The sequence below is a fragment of the Mobula birostris genome, chromosome 8 (assembly GCF_030028105.1).
Source record: "Mobula birostris isolate sMobBir1 chromosome 8, sMobBir1.hap1, whole genome shotgun sequence".
Lineage (NCBI taxonomy): Eukaryota > Metazoa > Chordata > Chondrichthyes > Myliobatiformes > Myliobatidae > Mobula > Mobula birostris.
Window position 1 is genome coordinate 88,618,626 of NC_092377.1, and position 14,525 is coordinate 88,633,150.

At 47.0% G+C, this 14,525-nt stretch overlaps 1 protein-coding gene across 9 annotated transcripts in view; it reads left to right on the top strand.

Annotated features, from left to right (window-relative positions):
- syne1b (spectrin repeat containing, nuclear envelope 1b) overlaps positions 1-14,525 on the top strand; it is a 500,086-nt gene that overhangs the window by 299,238 nt on the left and 186,323 nt on the right. For all 9 annotated transcript variants that reach the window (XM_072265605.1, XM_072265607.1, XM_072265609.1 and 6 more), the window contains 7 exons: positions 63-328; positions 1,143-3,303; positions 6,336-6,673; positions 7,978-8,122; positions 8,538-8,756; positions 10,880-11,142; positions 12,859-13,024. In XM_072265605.1, coding sequence (XP_072121706.1) covers positions 63-328; positions 1,143-3,303; positions 6,336-6,673; positions 7,978-8,122; positions 8,538-8,756; positions 10,880-11,142; positions 12,859-13,024 — 3,558 coding nt within the window. The remainder of the gene's footprint in view (positions 1-62; positions 329-1,142; positions 3,304-6,335; positions 6,674-7,977; positions 8,123-8,537; positions 8,757-10,879; positions 11,143-12,858; positions 13,025-14,525) is intronic.

Sequence of the window (14,525 nt, forward strand, 5' to 3'; positions counted from 1 at the left end):
TGTGCAAGGCTCCCTGGAGTTCATGTTAATGGAAGTGTTCTGCATTTGTTCGTCTTATTCAGGAGCTGGCCCATCAACTCCAGTCCAAGCAGGCAAATATTACAGCACTCACAGAGAAGATCAGTAGTCTGACAGAGGGCCTCGAGTCACCTGAACACTCGGAGATTGCCCAGCTGACCAACCAATGGTTGGAGCTCTGCCACCAGAGCATTACCCTCCTCTCCATGAGGGAGAAGGACCAGCAGAGGGCGAGGGATTACCATGACCGAATGAGCATTGTGGAATCGCTTCTGGACAAATTCACTAAAGAATGGGACGACTTAGGAAGGTGAGTAGTGGTTAGTCACATCTTGTGCTTCATAGGACTATTTGTTGTCTTATTGCTGTTTGTGGAGTTTTTGCTGTGTATTCATTGTCTGCAGCAGTTGCCTTGGAAACAGGAGTGACTACAACATCACATTAGTTTGGAAATCTGATTCTATGAGCTGTGTTTCATAAATGTGAGTGATTTTGTTGTGTTTCCCTATTTAATGCCCCTCTACACTAAATAATCTGTGTATCTCTGTTGATCAGTCATTCAACTGTCTATCCACCTTTCTGGCCCCTCTCTCTGTCTGTGACTGTGCCTGTAGTGTGGCTGTACAGTAGAAACAGTTCACCGACTGGGAAGGTTTGTTGGCATGTTGGGTGAACCAGCGATGTTGCTGCTCTCAGTCACTAGCCTGGACACACACTCATGGGAACATACAACGGAGAACTTCAGACCTGCTGTCTGCAACGCCCTGTCAGTCAGTGCTTAGAAAGATTTAACATACACCAAGAATCCCTGTGCTGGACTTCAGATCTCGACATCAATGGGGGTATTTAAAAGGGGACGAGATAGATGTCTGTAGTCTCAGGGAATTGAGGGCTACAGGCAGCTGAGGCCTTAGGCTGATCAGCCATATTGAATGCCAGGGTGGGCTTGAAGGGCTGAATGGCCTACCCTTGCTCCAATTTTCTTGTGTCTTATTATTGAAATGTCCCTGCTGCAGAAAACGAAGGCTAAAGATGGTCCTGATAATTAGATGTTTATTAACCACAGTTGCTCTTCGTGCATTATTCTCCTTGACTTCTCTCCTGTTGGTTTGTATTTACCGCAGAACCGATGCGGAGAGCACAGCCGAACACCTGGAAGCACTGAAGAAGCTGGCGAGTGCCGTGCAGGCTCAGAGGTTTGTGCTGGATGACCTGAAGGAGCAGAAGCAGAGAATGATGGACCGCCTGAACCCAGAAGACAAGGAGCTGATCAAGGAACAGACCAGTCACCTGGAGAAGCAGTGGGCCCAGCTAGAGGGCCTGCTGGAACGGAAGATTCAGGCCTCCGTGGCAACGCTGGAGGAGCTGAGCCAGTGCCAGTCCAAGCTGGAGGACCTGCTGGACTGGGCAGAGGCCCAGACCCGCCTCTTGGCTGAAGCTTTGAGGTGCAGCCCTCCAGCGGAGCTGGCTCAGACGCTGCTGCTGGACCACGCGGCCACCTGCGGCGAGCTGGAGACCCAGCAGCGGGCCCACGGGGCGGCTGTGGAGGAGGCCGAGAAGATCCTTGCTCGCCTGGGCCTGGACGAGCGGCAGCAGCTGCAGCGGACGCTGGGCGCGCTGCACGGGAAGATGAGCTCCCTGAGCGAGGCCGTCAGCCAGAGGCGGCGGCTGCTGGGCCAGGCCCTGTCGGACCGCGCCCAGTTCCTCATGGCTCTCAGCCCGGCCATCGGCTGGATCCAGCAGCACGAGCGATTGGCAACGTCCCCAGGCCACGTGGCCCTCCTGCCCCTCGACGTCGGCAAGCAGGTGCGCGCCTGCAGGAATGCGGGCAACAGCCTGAGGGAGTACCAGGGCGAAGTGACGGCGCTGTGGGCCCGGGGCAGGGAGCTGGCGCGGGAGGCGACAGAGGAGGAGGCGGCGGAGATAATGGCCCAGCTGCAGAAACTGCAGAGCGCCTACGACGCGGCGCTGCAGATTAGCAGCCAGAGGCTGCAGGAGCTGGAGAAGGTGCTGGCCTCCCGCAAGTACTTCAAGGCAGACCTGGACAAAGTGTGGAACTGGCTGAAGCAGGCCGACATCGTGACGTTTCCACAGGTCAGCCTGACGAGCAGCGACCCGGAGCTGTGCGCCCAGCTGAGCAAGTACCAGCAGCTGCTGGAGCAGTCGCCCGAGTACGAAAACCTCCTGCTGCTGGTGCAGAGGGCCGGCCGCGAGCTGCTGCCTTCGCTCAGCGAGGCTGACCACTCCTTCCTGGATGAGAAGCTGAATGCCATGCCCAAGCACTTCAACTCCATCGTGGTCCTGGCCAAGGAGAAGTCGGAAAAGATCCAGGAGGCCATGGCGGGCCGGAAGGAGTACGTCTCCCTGATCGACTTAACCAGCAAGGCCCTGAGTGAACTGGAGGACCAGCTGGTTCAAATGGGCAAAGCCAAGCTGAGGCTGTCCTCGAAGGAGGTGGCCTCTGCGCAGAGTGACTACCGAGCCCTACTTGACGAGGTGGTGGGGCTCGGTAAGGCGATGGACGAGCTCAACCAGAGGAAGGAGACCTTCCGGAGCTCTGGCCAGCCGTGGCAGCCCGACCAGATGGCAAGCCTGGCCAGCCTTTACAGCCGGCTCCGACGGCAGGCGGAGCTGAAGGCGGCCCTGCTGGATGACACGGTGGCAGCTTACCAGGAGCACGAGGCCACGGCCCTGCAGCTGGAGACACAGCTCCGGGCCCTGCAAGAGGATCTGGTGAGGACCAACGAGGAAACCCTCTCCATCGAGGAAAAGCTGAAGAACTACCACGGGTTGGCCGGGTGTGTGCAGGCTGCCGGCTCCCTTTTGAAGAGGCTGATTGAGCAATTTGAACAGTTTTCCCCTGAGCTGGAGAGCGGAGCTCAGGAGGCGAGAAGTCAGCAGATCCAGTCCTGGAGGGAGGACCTTCAGGCGGCCCAGGGCACGATCAGCGGAAGGATAATGGAGTGCGAGGACAGGCTCATTCAAAGGGTTGACTTCCAGACCGAAATCCAGCACACCCTCGAGTGGCTGCGGAAGATTAAGGGAGACCTCGGTGCTGCCACCAGTTTGGATCTAAAACTGCAGAGCATCCAGGAAGAGATACGGAAGTCCCAGATCCTCGAGGAGGAAGTGCAGTCAACCCTTCGGATCATGGCGGCATTGAGCAGCAAAGAGAAAGCAAAGTACTCCGAGTCAAAGGAATTGATGCCTCCGCAGGTAGAGAACAACCTGAGTGAACTTTCCCAGCTGGAGGTCGAAGTCCAGGAGACGCTGAGTACCAGGAAGGTTAGTCATTACTTTAGGTGCTTGGGAGTTGGCAGAGGGGGAAATGACTGATGGCAGCATGATGGTAGACTGATAGGCAGGACATCTACAGATCCAGGCCTGTAGAGAGGACCTGGTGGTGTCCCATGGGACAATTAGTGGAAGGATAATGGTGTGAGGGCAGACTCATTAGGAGGATCAACTTCTGTTTTCAAGCATGAAGCACTGATAATAGAGCTGTGCACTAATCAGGGCCCTGTCTCTCTCTGTAAGACGGCACAAGACCCAAATGTGAGGTGAAATACTCTGTGTGGTAGAGAGGTCCATGAACCACTGGTGCAACATTGCATGTCCCTCTAGGTATCACCTTTCCTCTGTTAACTCTCCTCAAATACTGAAAGAAATTCAGCCGAAAGAGTTAATTTGCTCCAAGGTCTCCTTGTGCCTCTGGTTTATTTCTTCAAATCATGGCACATATTGTGCTTAAGAACATAATGTATTGTTAATGACACTGGCATTAGTTTTCCCAATAATTCACTTTATTAATAATTTATACAGAAAATGTAATTGGAATGCATCTTTCTACATTTATTATACTATTAATTCTCTTACAACATTAATTCCTAATGACACCACCCTTATTAATGTACGAAAAACCCATTGACTTGAGGAGATAAAGAGATATGCTTTTTCTGGCCAGTTGTTGGCTTCATTCAAAATTCAGGGCCTCCAGCTATCCCCTTATTCATTTATTTAGCGGAGTAGTCCCTTCTGGCCCTTCGAGCCATGGCGCCCCAACAACCCCTAACAACCCCCATTAACCCTAACCTAATCACAGGACAATTTACAATGACCAATTAACCTGCCCGGTACGTCTTTAGTGGGAGGAAACGGGAGCATCTGGGGAGAACCCAGGCATTCCATGGAGAGGATGTAAAGAGAATCCTTACAGATGGCACTGGAATTGAACTCAAAACTCCAACACCCATAGCTGTAATAGCGTTGCGCTAACCACCATGCCATCGTGCGGCCCGGTAAATGTTCAGAAATTAAATGCATTTGTACATTAAAGATTAATTACATGCTATGAAATATCTGGGCTGGATCAATACAGCATAAACTATGCAATAAATGTTAATACACTGATATCAACCAGACAGGGAACAAAGTACACCATTCAAGTCTCATTCCTACAAGGAATCAGTTATGAAAGATTTTACAGAAAACTCAGTTAAAATGATTACGGTCTCTTTCTCCCTGAATCCCTTTCTGTGTCTGTTTTCATTTTTGTCCACCCTTTGAGAGAAGTCGGAAGGGGATTCGGCCTTTGAATGTTTGGAGGCCGTCCACCATTTGTATAGTGGATCAGTCGCCTAACTTTGTGTCCTTGCCTTTTCCCCATTCGATTGACGTTTGTAAATCAGAGATCCAAAAAACTTCCCTGTTGTGCAGAGTTGTTTTCTATCTTCACCTTCTGAAAATCTGGCTCCAATATGTAGACTCCAGTCTGATGATCACCAACTACTGGGCGTAATTGTCCTTCTCTGAAAGAACTGCCCAGATCTCCTACTGCTTGTTAGACCGGATCAAAAACATTCCTCATGAGATTTCTTGGTATTATATCCTTGCTGGAGAGGAGCAGTTCCTCATGTAACTTCCATGCAAAAGGAATATAGGGGAGAGGTCAGTAATAGGAGAGGGCTTTAATACTGGTAAGGGAGATTACTAATAGCAAAAAACAGGTCCTATAAAGGTCCTTCCCAGGTCATGACAGGGTTGTGTGAGTGTGAACTGCCTATAATCTGACAGTTCACAAGTTGGAATGCAGCCACGAACCAAGTTCCCACAGGGCAGAGGATGCTTGTAGTCCAGCCAGAGCCGGCATATCCACCCCGCCTGTCTTTTGAACATTCAAGAAAACTTGTGTCACTTTTCCTTGTATGGTTTTCCCCTTGAAAAATGGGTATGATTTTGGTGAATCTATGTTTGCATTCTCTGCTGGCACAAGAGCACTCTCTTCAATATCTCAGCACTCCACTTTCTCTGACGATCTTTTTTCAGCCCCCTCTGTAGAGTTGTAGTTCTTTGTCCAGGACTGATCTTCCCCAGCTTATGAACGCCCAACCCCATGTATATTTCGTGACTGCATTCCAACTTGTGAACTGTCAGATTACAGGCAGTTCACAGTAACACAACCTTGTCATAACCTGTGAAGGACCTTTACTAGACCTGTGTTTTTTGCTATTAGTAATCTCCCTTACCAGTATTAAAGCCCTCTCTTATTACTGACCTCGCCCCTATATTCCTTTTGCATGGAAGTTACATGAGGAACTGCTCCTCTCTAGCAAGGAGAAAATACCAATAAATCTCATGAGGAATGTTTTTGATCAGGTCTAACAAGCAGTAGGAGATCTGGCAGTTCTTTCAGTCAGAGGACTTGGTGGGCAAGATCTCCCAACTGATCAGAAGGGATTTTAGGATATAGGTCCGTAGCTCCCTGGAAGTAGATAGGGTGGTAAGGAAGATGTATTGCATGCTTGCCTTTGTTGGTCAGAGCATTGATTATAAGAGTAAAGAAGTCACATTGCGGCCGTATAAGACGTTGGTCAGGCCACGGTTGCAGTAATCTGTGAAGTTCTGGTTGTCCGATTACAGAAAAGATGTGGAGACCATGGAAAGGGCACTGAAGACACTTACCAGGGGGAGCCTGGATTAGGGAGTATAAGCTACAAGGAGAATTTGGGCAAACCTCGATTGTTTTCTCTGGATGGTCAGAGGCAAAGATGAGACTTATAAAACTATGAGCAGCACAGACAGGGTAATCAACTGGAATCTTTTACCCAGTTTAGAAATGTTAAGAACTGGAGGGTATACATTGCAGAAGTTACCAACCAGGGGTCCAAGGCATAAAAAAGGGGAGGAAAGTTTAAAGAAGATGTGCAGGGCAAGTTTTTTTACACAGAGAGAGGTGGGTGTGCTGTACTGTACTGTTCTATAGTCTGGTTTTGCAGAATGATAATCTTAATTTCCCTTCTCTGTCCTCTCTACCACAGATGTCACTAGACAAGGTACAAAACATGGTTCTACAGTACCAGCAGGCCGTCCAGTCTGCCAGTGACTGGTTGGAGGATGCCAATGCACTCCTACAGCAGGAGACTGATGGCTTGGACGTGGAGGCATCGGAGGAGACGTTGAGGAGACATACTGAATTCTTCGCCACCGAGTCCACTTTTGCAAACCAGGTGGAGGGGTTGGACAATTTGGTACCAGGCCTCCTGCCGTCAATCAGCGCAGCAGGCAGAGAGCTGATGGAGCAAAGCATGGCGTCTTTGCGGCAAAGGAAAGCAGACATTGAGCAAGCAGCTCGAGGCCAGGAGGTCATGCTGCAAAGGTAAGGTCTCACCTGCTGCACAACAGACAGGTCCAAGGCCAGTGGAATGATCAGTTCAGGGTGGTGCATTGTGAACACGTTGGGCGATAGTGTTCACCAACCAGGCATATAACAGAGATGGCGATCTACATACTCCGTTTTGGTTCCTATATCATGGAGACAATGAGCAAGCTAAAAGAAATTACTTAGTACATCGTAGTTGAAAGGTAATAACTATCTGAAAGGAGAAAATAGCTGACCTGATGAAGGTTTTTGGCATTATGCAAGAGAGGGTGTAAGAGAAATTATTTCCACTTAAAGGGGGGGGTCATTAGGGGAAACAAAAAAAGGCATAAGTCCTGCAGGAAACTTAGGAGAAATCAAAGTCAATTTATTATAAAAGTAATATGCAACCATGTACTACCTTGAAATTCATTTCTCGTTGCCCAGAGAATGTGGAACATATCAATACATTGTGAGTGGATGAGATTACATATTTAAGGAGAAGCTGCATTTGTGCTTTGAGAGAGAAGGGTAACCCTGATAAGTTTGGATGAATTAAGGATGGCCATTTGGTGCATCAGCAAGCCAGAGAACTTTTGAACTAAGTGGTCTTCAAAGTTCAAAGTACAAAGTACATTTATTATCGAAGTACGTATACTGTAAGCCCAAGAAATCCAAGATCTGTGGAAAAGAGTCAACGTTTTGGGCCTGCATACTATACATGACCTGGAAATTCGGTCCCTTGCAGGCAGTCACAAAACAAAGAAACCCAATAGAACCCATTGAAAAGAAGACCGTCAAACACCCAATGCACAGGAAAAAGAAAACTGTGCAAGCAATAAACGTAAGCAAATAACATTCAGAATTGAAGTTCATGAAAGTGAGCTTTTGCCTGTGCTGTGAATGTATGTTTATTCAGATCACGAGAAGATCACGGCCCTGGAGAAGCATGCCTCACAGCTTGAGAGCCTGGGCAACGATGCTAGCAAGGCCGCCATCAGCAGGTCGATGGCCACTGTGTGGCAGCGCTGGACACGACTGCGAAGTGTGGCTCCTTGGGGTTGGGACAGTTTCTGCAGGAGGATAACTTGTGCAATATTAAGCCAAATTTTGGCAGAGTGGCCTTGGGTATTGGGAGTTTTGACATTGAGTGTTGTACATCCCAGTCGCCCATATCGTGGAGCATTCTTGATCATTTTTCATCTATCAGTTGCAATGGGCTGCACCAGCCAGGGAGTTTTCGGTCTGGGATACATGGTTTTCTTTGTAGGTTTTGTAAAGCCCAGAAATAACTCTGTGTGATTCTTTGCCATTCCTCCTAGATGTGTAGTGCAGTGGCATGATTACCAGGAAGCCAGGCAGCAGTTAATTGCCATGATGAACCAGGCAGAAAAGACATTGTCAGAATTTTCCACAGCCAAAGCAGCAACAAGCCATGAGAGTGAGGAAAAGCTCACTCAACATAAGGTAGTCCTGGCTCAATGTTACTTAAGTCCTGACAATAACTAGCTGACAATAATCACTAGCCCATCCCTGCAGCCATAATTTCCCTTCTTGATGCTTTCCCACTCCCTGCCTTTCCCTATCCTCCCTCCTTACCCCTTCCCCATTGCTCTCCCTCTCTCAACCCTCTCCTCCCTCTCTCCCCCTCTCCCTCTCTCCTCCCGCTCTCTCTCTCTCCTCCCAATCTGTCTCTCTCTTCCCTCTCTCTGAAACCCTCTCAATCTTTCTGCCCCCCTTTCCCCTCCTCTCCTCTCCCTGTCTCATACTTCTTCCATTCTGCTTCACCCTCACGTTGACCCTACCTCCCCACTCTCCTCTCCTTTCCTATTTTCCATGAGATGCTTATACATTCCAGTAATTTTTTTTTCTCTGCCTCCAGTCTCTGCTGTCTGTGGTGAACTCCTTCCACGAGAAGATCACGGCCCTGGAGGACCAAGCCTCACAGCTTGAGAGCCTGGGCAACGATGCTAGCAAGGCCGCCATCAGCAGGTCGATGGCCACCGTGTGGCAACGCTGGACACGGCTGCGAAGTGTGGCCCGGGAACAGGAATTGATGCTGGAAGAAGCTGCACAAGGCTGGAAGAACCTCACTGACAAGGTACAAAGCAGGGTGAGGCAGAACACAGGCCAAGGAAAATAAAAAGTACAGGAAACACTCAGCAGGTCAGGCAGCATCTGTGGGTGGGGTGGGTGAGGAACAGAGTTAAAGTTTCTCGTTGATGATCTTTCATCAGAATCACAGGTTGTAGAGAGTGAATGGTTTCCAAGCAAGAGCAGAGGCAGGGACAGAGAAAAGGGAAGGCTGATGAGAGAAATGATCAAATTACCAACATAGTGTGAGACTAACCAGTTATAAATGGCTGCTTCAGCAGAAGGGAGGGAGAAGTGTGGAAGAGCAGTCAAGGTGGCCTCAATCCTATCACGGCTATTTGCCTTCTTTCCTTCCCATGCCTTCTTTCCTTCCCATGCCTCACCCTGCTGACTCTGTAACTGCTTAGACGCTGCTCACCTCCAGTGACAAAATAATAGACCTGGCCTGAAGCATTAGCTCTTTACCTTTCTGCAAGGATGCTTCCCACCTGCCGAGAATACTCTGCTTGCATCCCTTACTGTAGCTTTGGCTAAAGGACTGGTCTTTCCAAATAAAGGCTCTTGACAAAAGGCTAGCGCCCACCAAGCCATTAGAAGCATCAGTTTTTTCAATCACTGACCAATTGCTAGAGTTTGCATGGTATGTTCATTTTTTTTTCTTGTGCTCAAATAGGAATCCTAGTGGTGAAACAAAGGAAGTAGATTGTAAACTGCTTCCAATGCAAGATTGAAGGAAATTAATCTATGTATTAAAAATATGATAGTTTTATGTTCAGGTAGAATCTGAGGCAGGCTTGTCAGAGGAGTGAGATTGGCAAGAATCATGGTGTTAATCATAAGTGCAGAAAATAATAAAATCATCTTCAGACCAACCAAACTCACTTCACCCATCTCGACAGGCCCTGTAAAAATCTCCCCTTTACTGTGCTCCGGAGGCTTCTGCTTCTCCACTTGGGTTTCCTTTTTGTGTAGAGTAGTCATTGTCCATTACAGGGTTAATTTTTCCCTTTGATATGCTAGAATATGTGTTTCCTTGTCATGCTGTTAAGATTCACTTTAAAATACTGTTCCCATTTTTTATCTCCATATGCGCTCAATCGATCCCTTCCAACGCTGGAAACCCTGACTCACCTAGTTTGATTTTATTTGGTCAGTGCCCCAAGCCCAACTCCACTGATACCTCTGCATCTCTTAGAGTTGAATGAGAACTAGGCAAGTGGATAACGAGAGCTGTTAATGTCACCACATCTCTCATTTCCCCGTGGGGTGAAGTCCCACAAAAAGTCCATTCGTCGCAGTCCCGTTTTAGTATATTGTTTCGTTTGCACTCCTGTACTTGTGCTTTGCATGAGTCAAAAACATTCTTAAAACGAAGATTTGGAAGCCTTGGTGATCCCATTCCCCAGTATTGCCACCCCTATCTCAAACACAATTAGAAACCAGACCATGATAATGTAAGAGGAGGTCCGTCAATTCCTTTGCTGAGCTAGGATTAGGGTTGTGCATGTCGGCTCAAGCACCCGATGGCTCCAGGAAAGTAGCTGTTGCTGAACCTGTGGTGTTGGACTTCAGATTTCCTTCAATAGTAGCAGTGACAAGAGGGCATGGCCTGGATGGTGGGGATCCTTAATGATAGATGCCACCTTTTGAGACGTGTTTGACGTTGGTGGGCTCCATGTGTAATGAACCAGGCTGTGCCCACTACTCTGTGCAGCTTGTGAATTGCAATGTTCATACCAGGCCATGATGCAACTAGTCAGGATACTTTCTGTGATGCACCCATCGAAGTCTGTTAGAGTATTTGGTGACATGCCAAATCCCCTTAAGCCTTCAAGAAGGTTGAGGCACTGGGGAACGTTCTTCATGATTACATACTGGGCCCAGGACAGGTCAGCTGAGATGTTACTGCTTAGGAACTTGAAGCTCCAAATTCCCTCCACCTCTATATACAAGCCATGAACTGAATCCTAAAAGAGCTTCAGGGTGCTGCCCTCGTTTGGGGTATGCAGGACAGAAGTGAGGTACAGCTGGGCAGATGGGGGCTAATTTTGCCCAATTATCCTCTGTCACCAGGGAGGGTTTATTTAATGTTACACTGCCCCATTTCATGGGCTTGACTTTGCTCCCCAGATCGAGACGACCACTGTCGTGGTGGACCAGCTGCAGGATCGACTCCCCGACAGTTCGGTTGAGAAGGCAAGGAAGACTGAACTACTTGAGCTCCTGGAGTACCACGACGCTTTTGCACAGGAAGTGGAACGGGAGCAGTCCACTCTAACCGTGCTCCGGCAACAAGCACTCAACATGCTGCGGGATGTGGCTTTGCCTTCCACTACTGTCGAGGACCTACCCGTAATGCACGAGATCAAAGCCATGCAAGACAGATATGACAAGTAAGTGGGTCACTGGGAGCTTTTGGAAAAGTAGCCTGTGGGTAGATTAAAGGAGTGCTTTGCCGGCAAGTGATATTGGCCTTTAGTGTCGGTTGCATCGAAAGTAAGGAAAGGTGTAACAAGAAAATCATATTTCTATTGATGGTCATTGCCCAGGTAGCTTCACAAGATGAGGAATATCAGTTGGATCAAGTTGGTTTGTTCACACAGATAAATTCCTCCGGTGGAGGTTTTACTTGGTTTTGGCTCCATTGATGTGTCTTGGACACCATTCCATGCATTTTGTGAAGAAAAGTTGGCCAGTTTCAATTTGATATTTTCTTGTGACTAGTGTGAGCTGTGACTCCTTGTCCTCCTGGTTCCCATAACATTCGATGTCATTGCTAATCACGAACTTATCAACCTCTGGTTCAAATATATCCAATCACTTGGCCCCCACAGGCATCGGTGGCAATTAATTCCAGAGATTCACCATCGTCTGGTTAGAGAAATTCCTTCTCATCTCTGTTCTAGAGGGACGTTCATATATTCTGAGACTGTGTCCTCTGGTCCTATTCTCCCCCACTATAGGAAACATTCTTTCCACAGCAACTCTGTCCAGGCCTTTTAATTTTCTATAGCTTCAAAAGCATCCCCCCCCCCCCCCATTTTTCTATGCTCTGATAAATACAGGCCACAGCCCTCAAACACTCCTCATAAATTTCATTCCTGGTATCTTTCTCATGAACTTCCTCTGGATGCTCTCCAATGCCAGCACATCCTTTCTTGGATAAGGGGCCCAAAACTGCTCGCAATACCCCAAATGTGGTCTGACTGATTCCTTGTAAAGCCTCCACATTACATTCTTGCTTTTATATTTCAGTCCTCTTGAAATGTTTGCTCATCTTGTTGCTGATTCCACAACTACCAGAAGCATTACTTCATGATCAGTATTTCTTACTGACCCTTTCATTAGGCGCATCCAGTTAATCATATAAGTAAGGCTAGATGCTGATTGGTGACCGTTGTGGCTGCTGAACTCAGCCACTTGGGGGGGCGATGTGAAAGCTCTTTATTCATTACTGAGAGCGTCTGCTAGAAGTGGAGTCTCGCTGGCTTAAAAATACATCAAGTTTTTATACTCTTAAGAAGAAAGATATCAGCAGGTGACTCAATACAATTTTAATAGCCACAATAATATTGTTTATTTCAATATGTAGAGTGCAGATTGATAGTCCCATTGAGTTACATATTTCCAAAAGCAGCACTGTAACCAAGATGACAGCTTTGGATGTTCAAACACCATTGCTGGGACAAAGTAATTCAAATGGATGGTCTAAAAACCTCTGAGGACAGAGAGCCCAGACTCCCGAAATTAGTGCCGTGAGGGCTGACTCATTGTACAAGTATCCCAATTATTGACTGACAGAGTGAATATGCCAATAACCATGTTTGATGGGCTAAGTGTCAAAATAATTGAGCTGGCATGTAAGCTTCCTTGAGCTAGGTCACAATGGTACAGGAGAACTAGCTGTTCCCTGGTTTGATATCGGGCAATTGACGTAACCCCACTGGCTGATGCATATTTACATTTGTCTATCTGAACCTCTCGTACTTTGAACATGAAAACCAACTTCCTTCATGGATGATGTTGTTTCCTTTCCCTGTCTTTTTCTTTGAATTATGGCAGACATGACTCAGGTGAATATTGATTTAAGTTTCTGTTTTCAATTAAAGCGTCCGACAAAAGATAAGGAAAAGCAAGAAAATGGTCCAACAGGAACTTAAAGAGCGGGAGGAAGTGGAGAGCGAATTAAATGCCATTAAGCAGTGGCTGCAAGAGACAAAAGAGTACCTGCAGAACCCAACCTCTGATGCTGTTACAGAGCTGCAGGAATTGAAGGTATCCAGAGAAAGACATAGTTCAAAGTTCAAAGTAAAGTTTATTATCAGAGTACACACATGTCACCTCATACAACCCTGAGTTTCTTTTTTTCTGTGGGCATACTTAGCAAATCGATAGAACAGGATCTGTAAACTGTAAACATCAGGAACTGTAAACTGCAAGCAAACTATGCGACTGCAGATAATAAAATGCAAATAATACAGAAAATGAAGATAGGTGCTGGTTATTAGAAGAGGAAAGAAAACATTCATTTGTAAATCTTCAACGTGTCTGGAAGCATTATGTATATCTGTCAGTGAATTCACTGGCAGATGAGACCTCAGTTTAACCTCTTGTTCAGCAGTGCAGCTCCCGTTCAGTCTTAAGCCGGACTATCAGCTTGGAATTTTATACTAAAGTATCTGAAGTGGGCTTGGAACCCCTAACCTTCTCAGTGAGAGGAGAAAGTACAACTATCGACCCCCAAAGTGCCATGGCCGGGATTGAGTATGTGCTCTAAATTTCACTGGGGCAGATTTTGGAATCTCCTGTACTTCGAGCATCATCCTAATGCTGTACATATCTCCTATTCTGGCGTCCTGATTTTATTTCCCTTGTGTTACTGGCTTGGCTTTCTTATCTGCAATATATCCAGGTGATAATGAATGCCAAATAATAAACGGCAACAATTTGTGTTAATGTAGGACTGTACATTAAACGAACAGCTCAAGAAGCTTCTTTAGAATATTATCTAATATAATTTGAAGATGTTAGAGCAGATGTCCAAAGGTTGTTTAAGCAGGCTGGTTTTAAAGGCAGTCGTAAAAGAAGAGAGTGAGGCAGAAAGATGGTAAGTTTTAGAGAGAGAATTGGAGTTGCTTTATTGTCACATGTACTGAGGTAGAGTGAAAAGCTTGCCATGAATATGGTTCATACAAATTAAATCATTACACCTTCTGTTATTGATTTGTATTGAGGTAGTGCAAGGCAAAACAATAACAGAATGCAGAATAAAGTGCAACAAATACAGAGGAAGTGTAGTGTAGGTAGACAATAAGGTGCAAGATCATAACAAGGTAGATTGTGAGGTTGAGCCAGTCTTATCATACTAGGAAGCCAATCAGTAGTCTTATAACGGCGGAGTGGGAGCTGTCCTTCAGCCTACTGATATGTGCATTCAGGTTTCTGCATCTTCTGTCCAAAGGGATAGAGAAGAGAGAATGATCCTGGTGAGTGGGTCTTTGATTATGCTGGCTTTACTGAGGTAGCAAGAAGTATAGACAGGGTCCATTGAAGTGAGACTGGCTTCTGTGATGTGTCGAGCTGTGTCTACAACTCTGCAGTTTCCTGCAATCATGGGCAGAGCAGTTGCCATATCAAGCCATGATGCATCTAAGTAGGATGCCTTCTGTGGTGCAGTGATAAAAATTTGTAAGGGTCGACAGGAATGCCAAATTTATTTAGCCTCCTGGGGAAGTAGAGATGCAGGGAGCTTTCTTGGGCTTGGCTTCGAAATGGT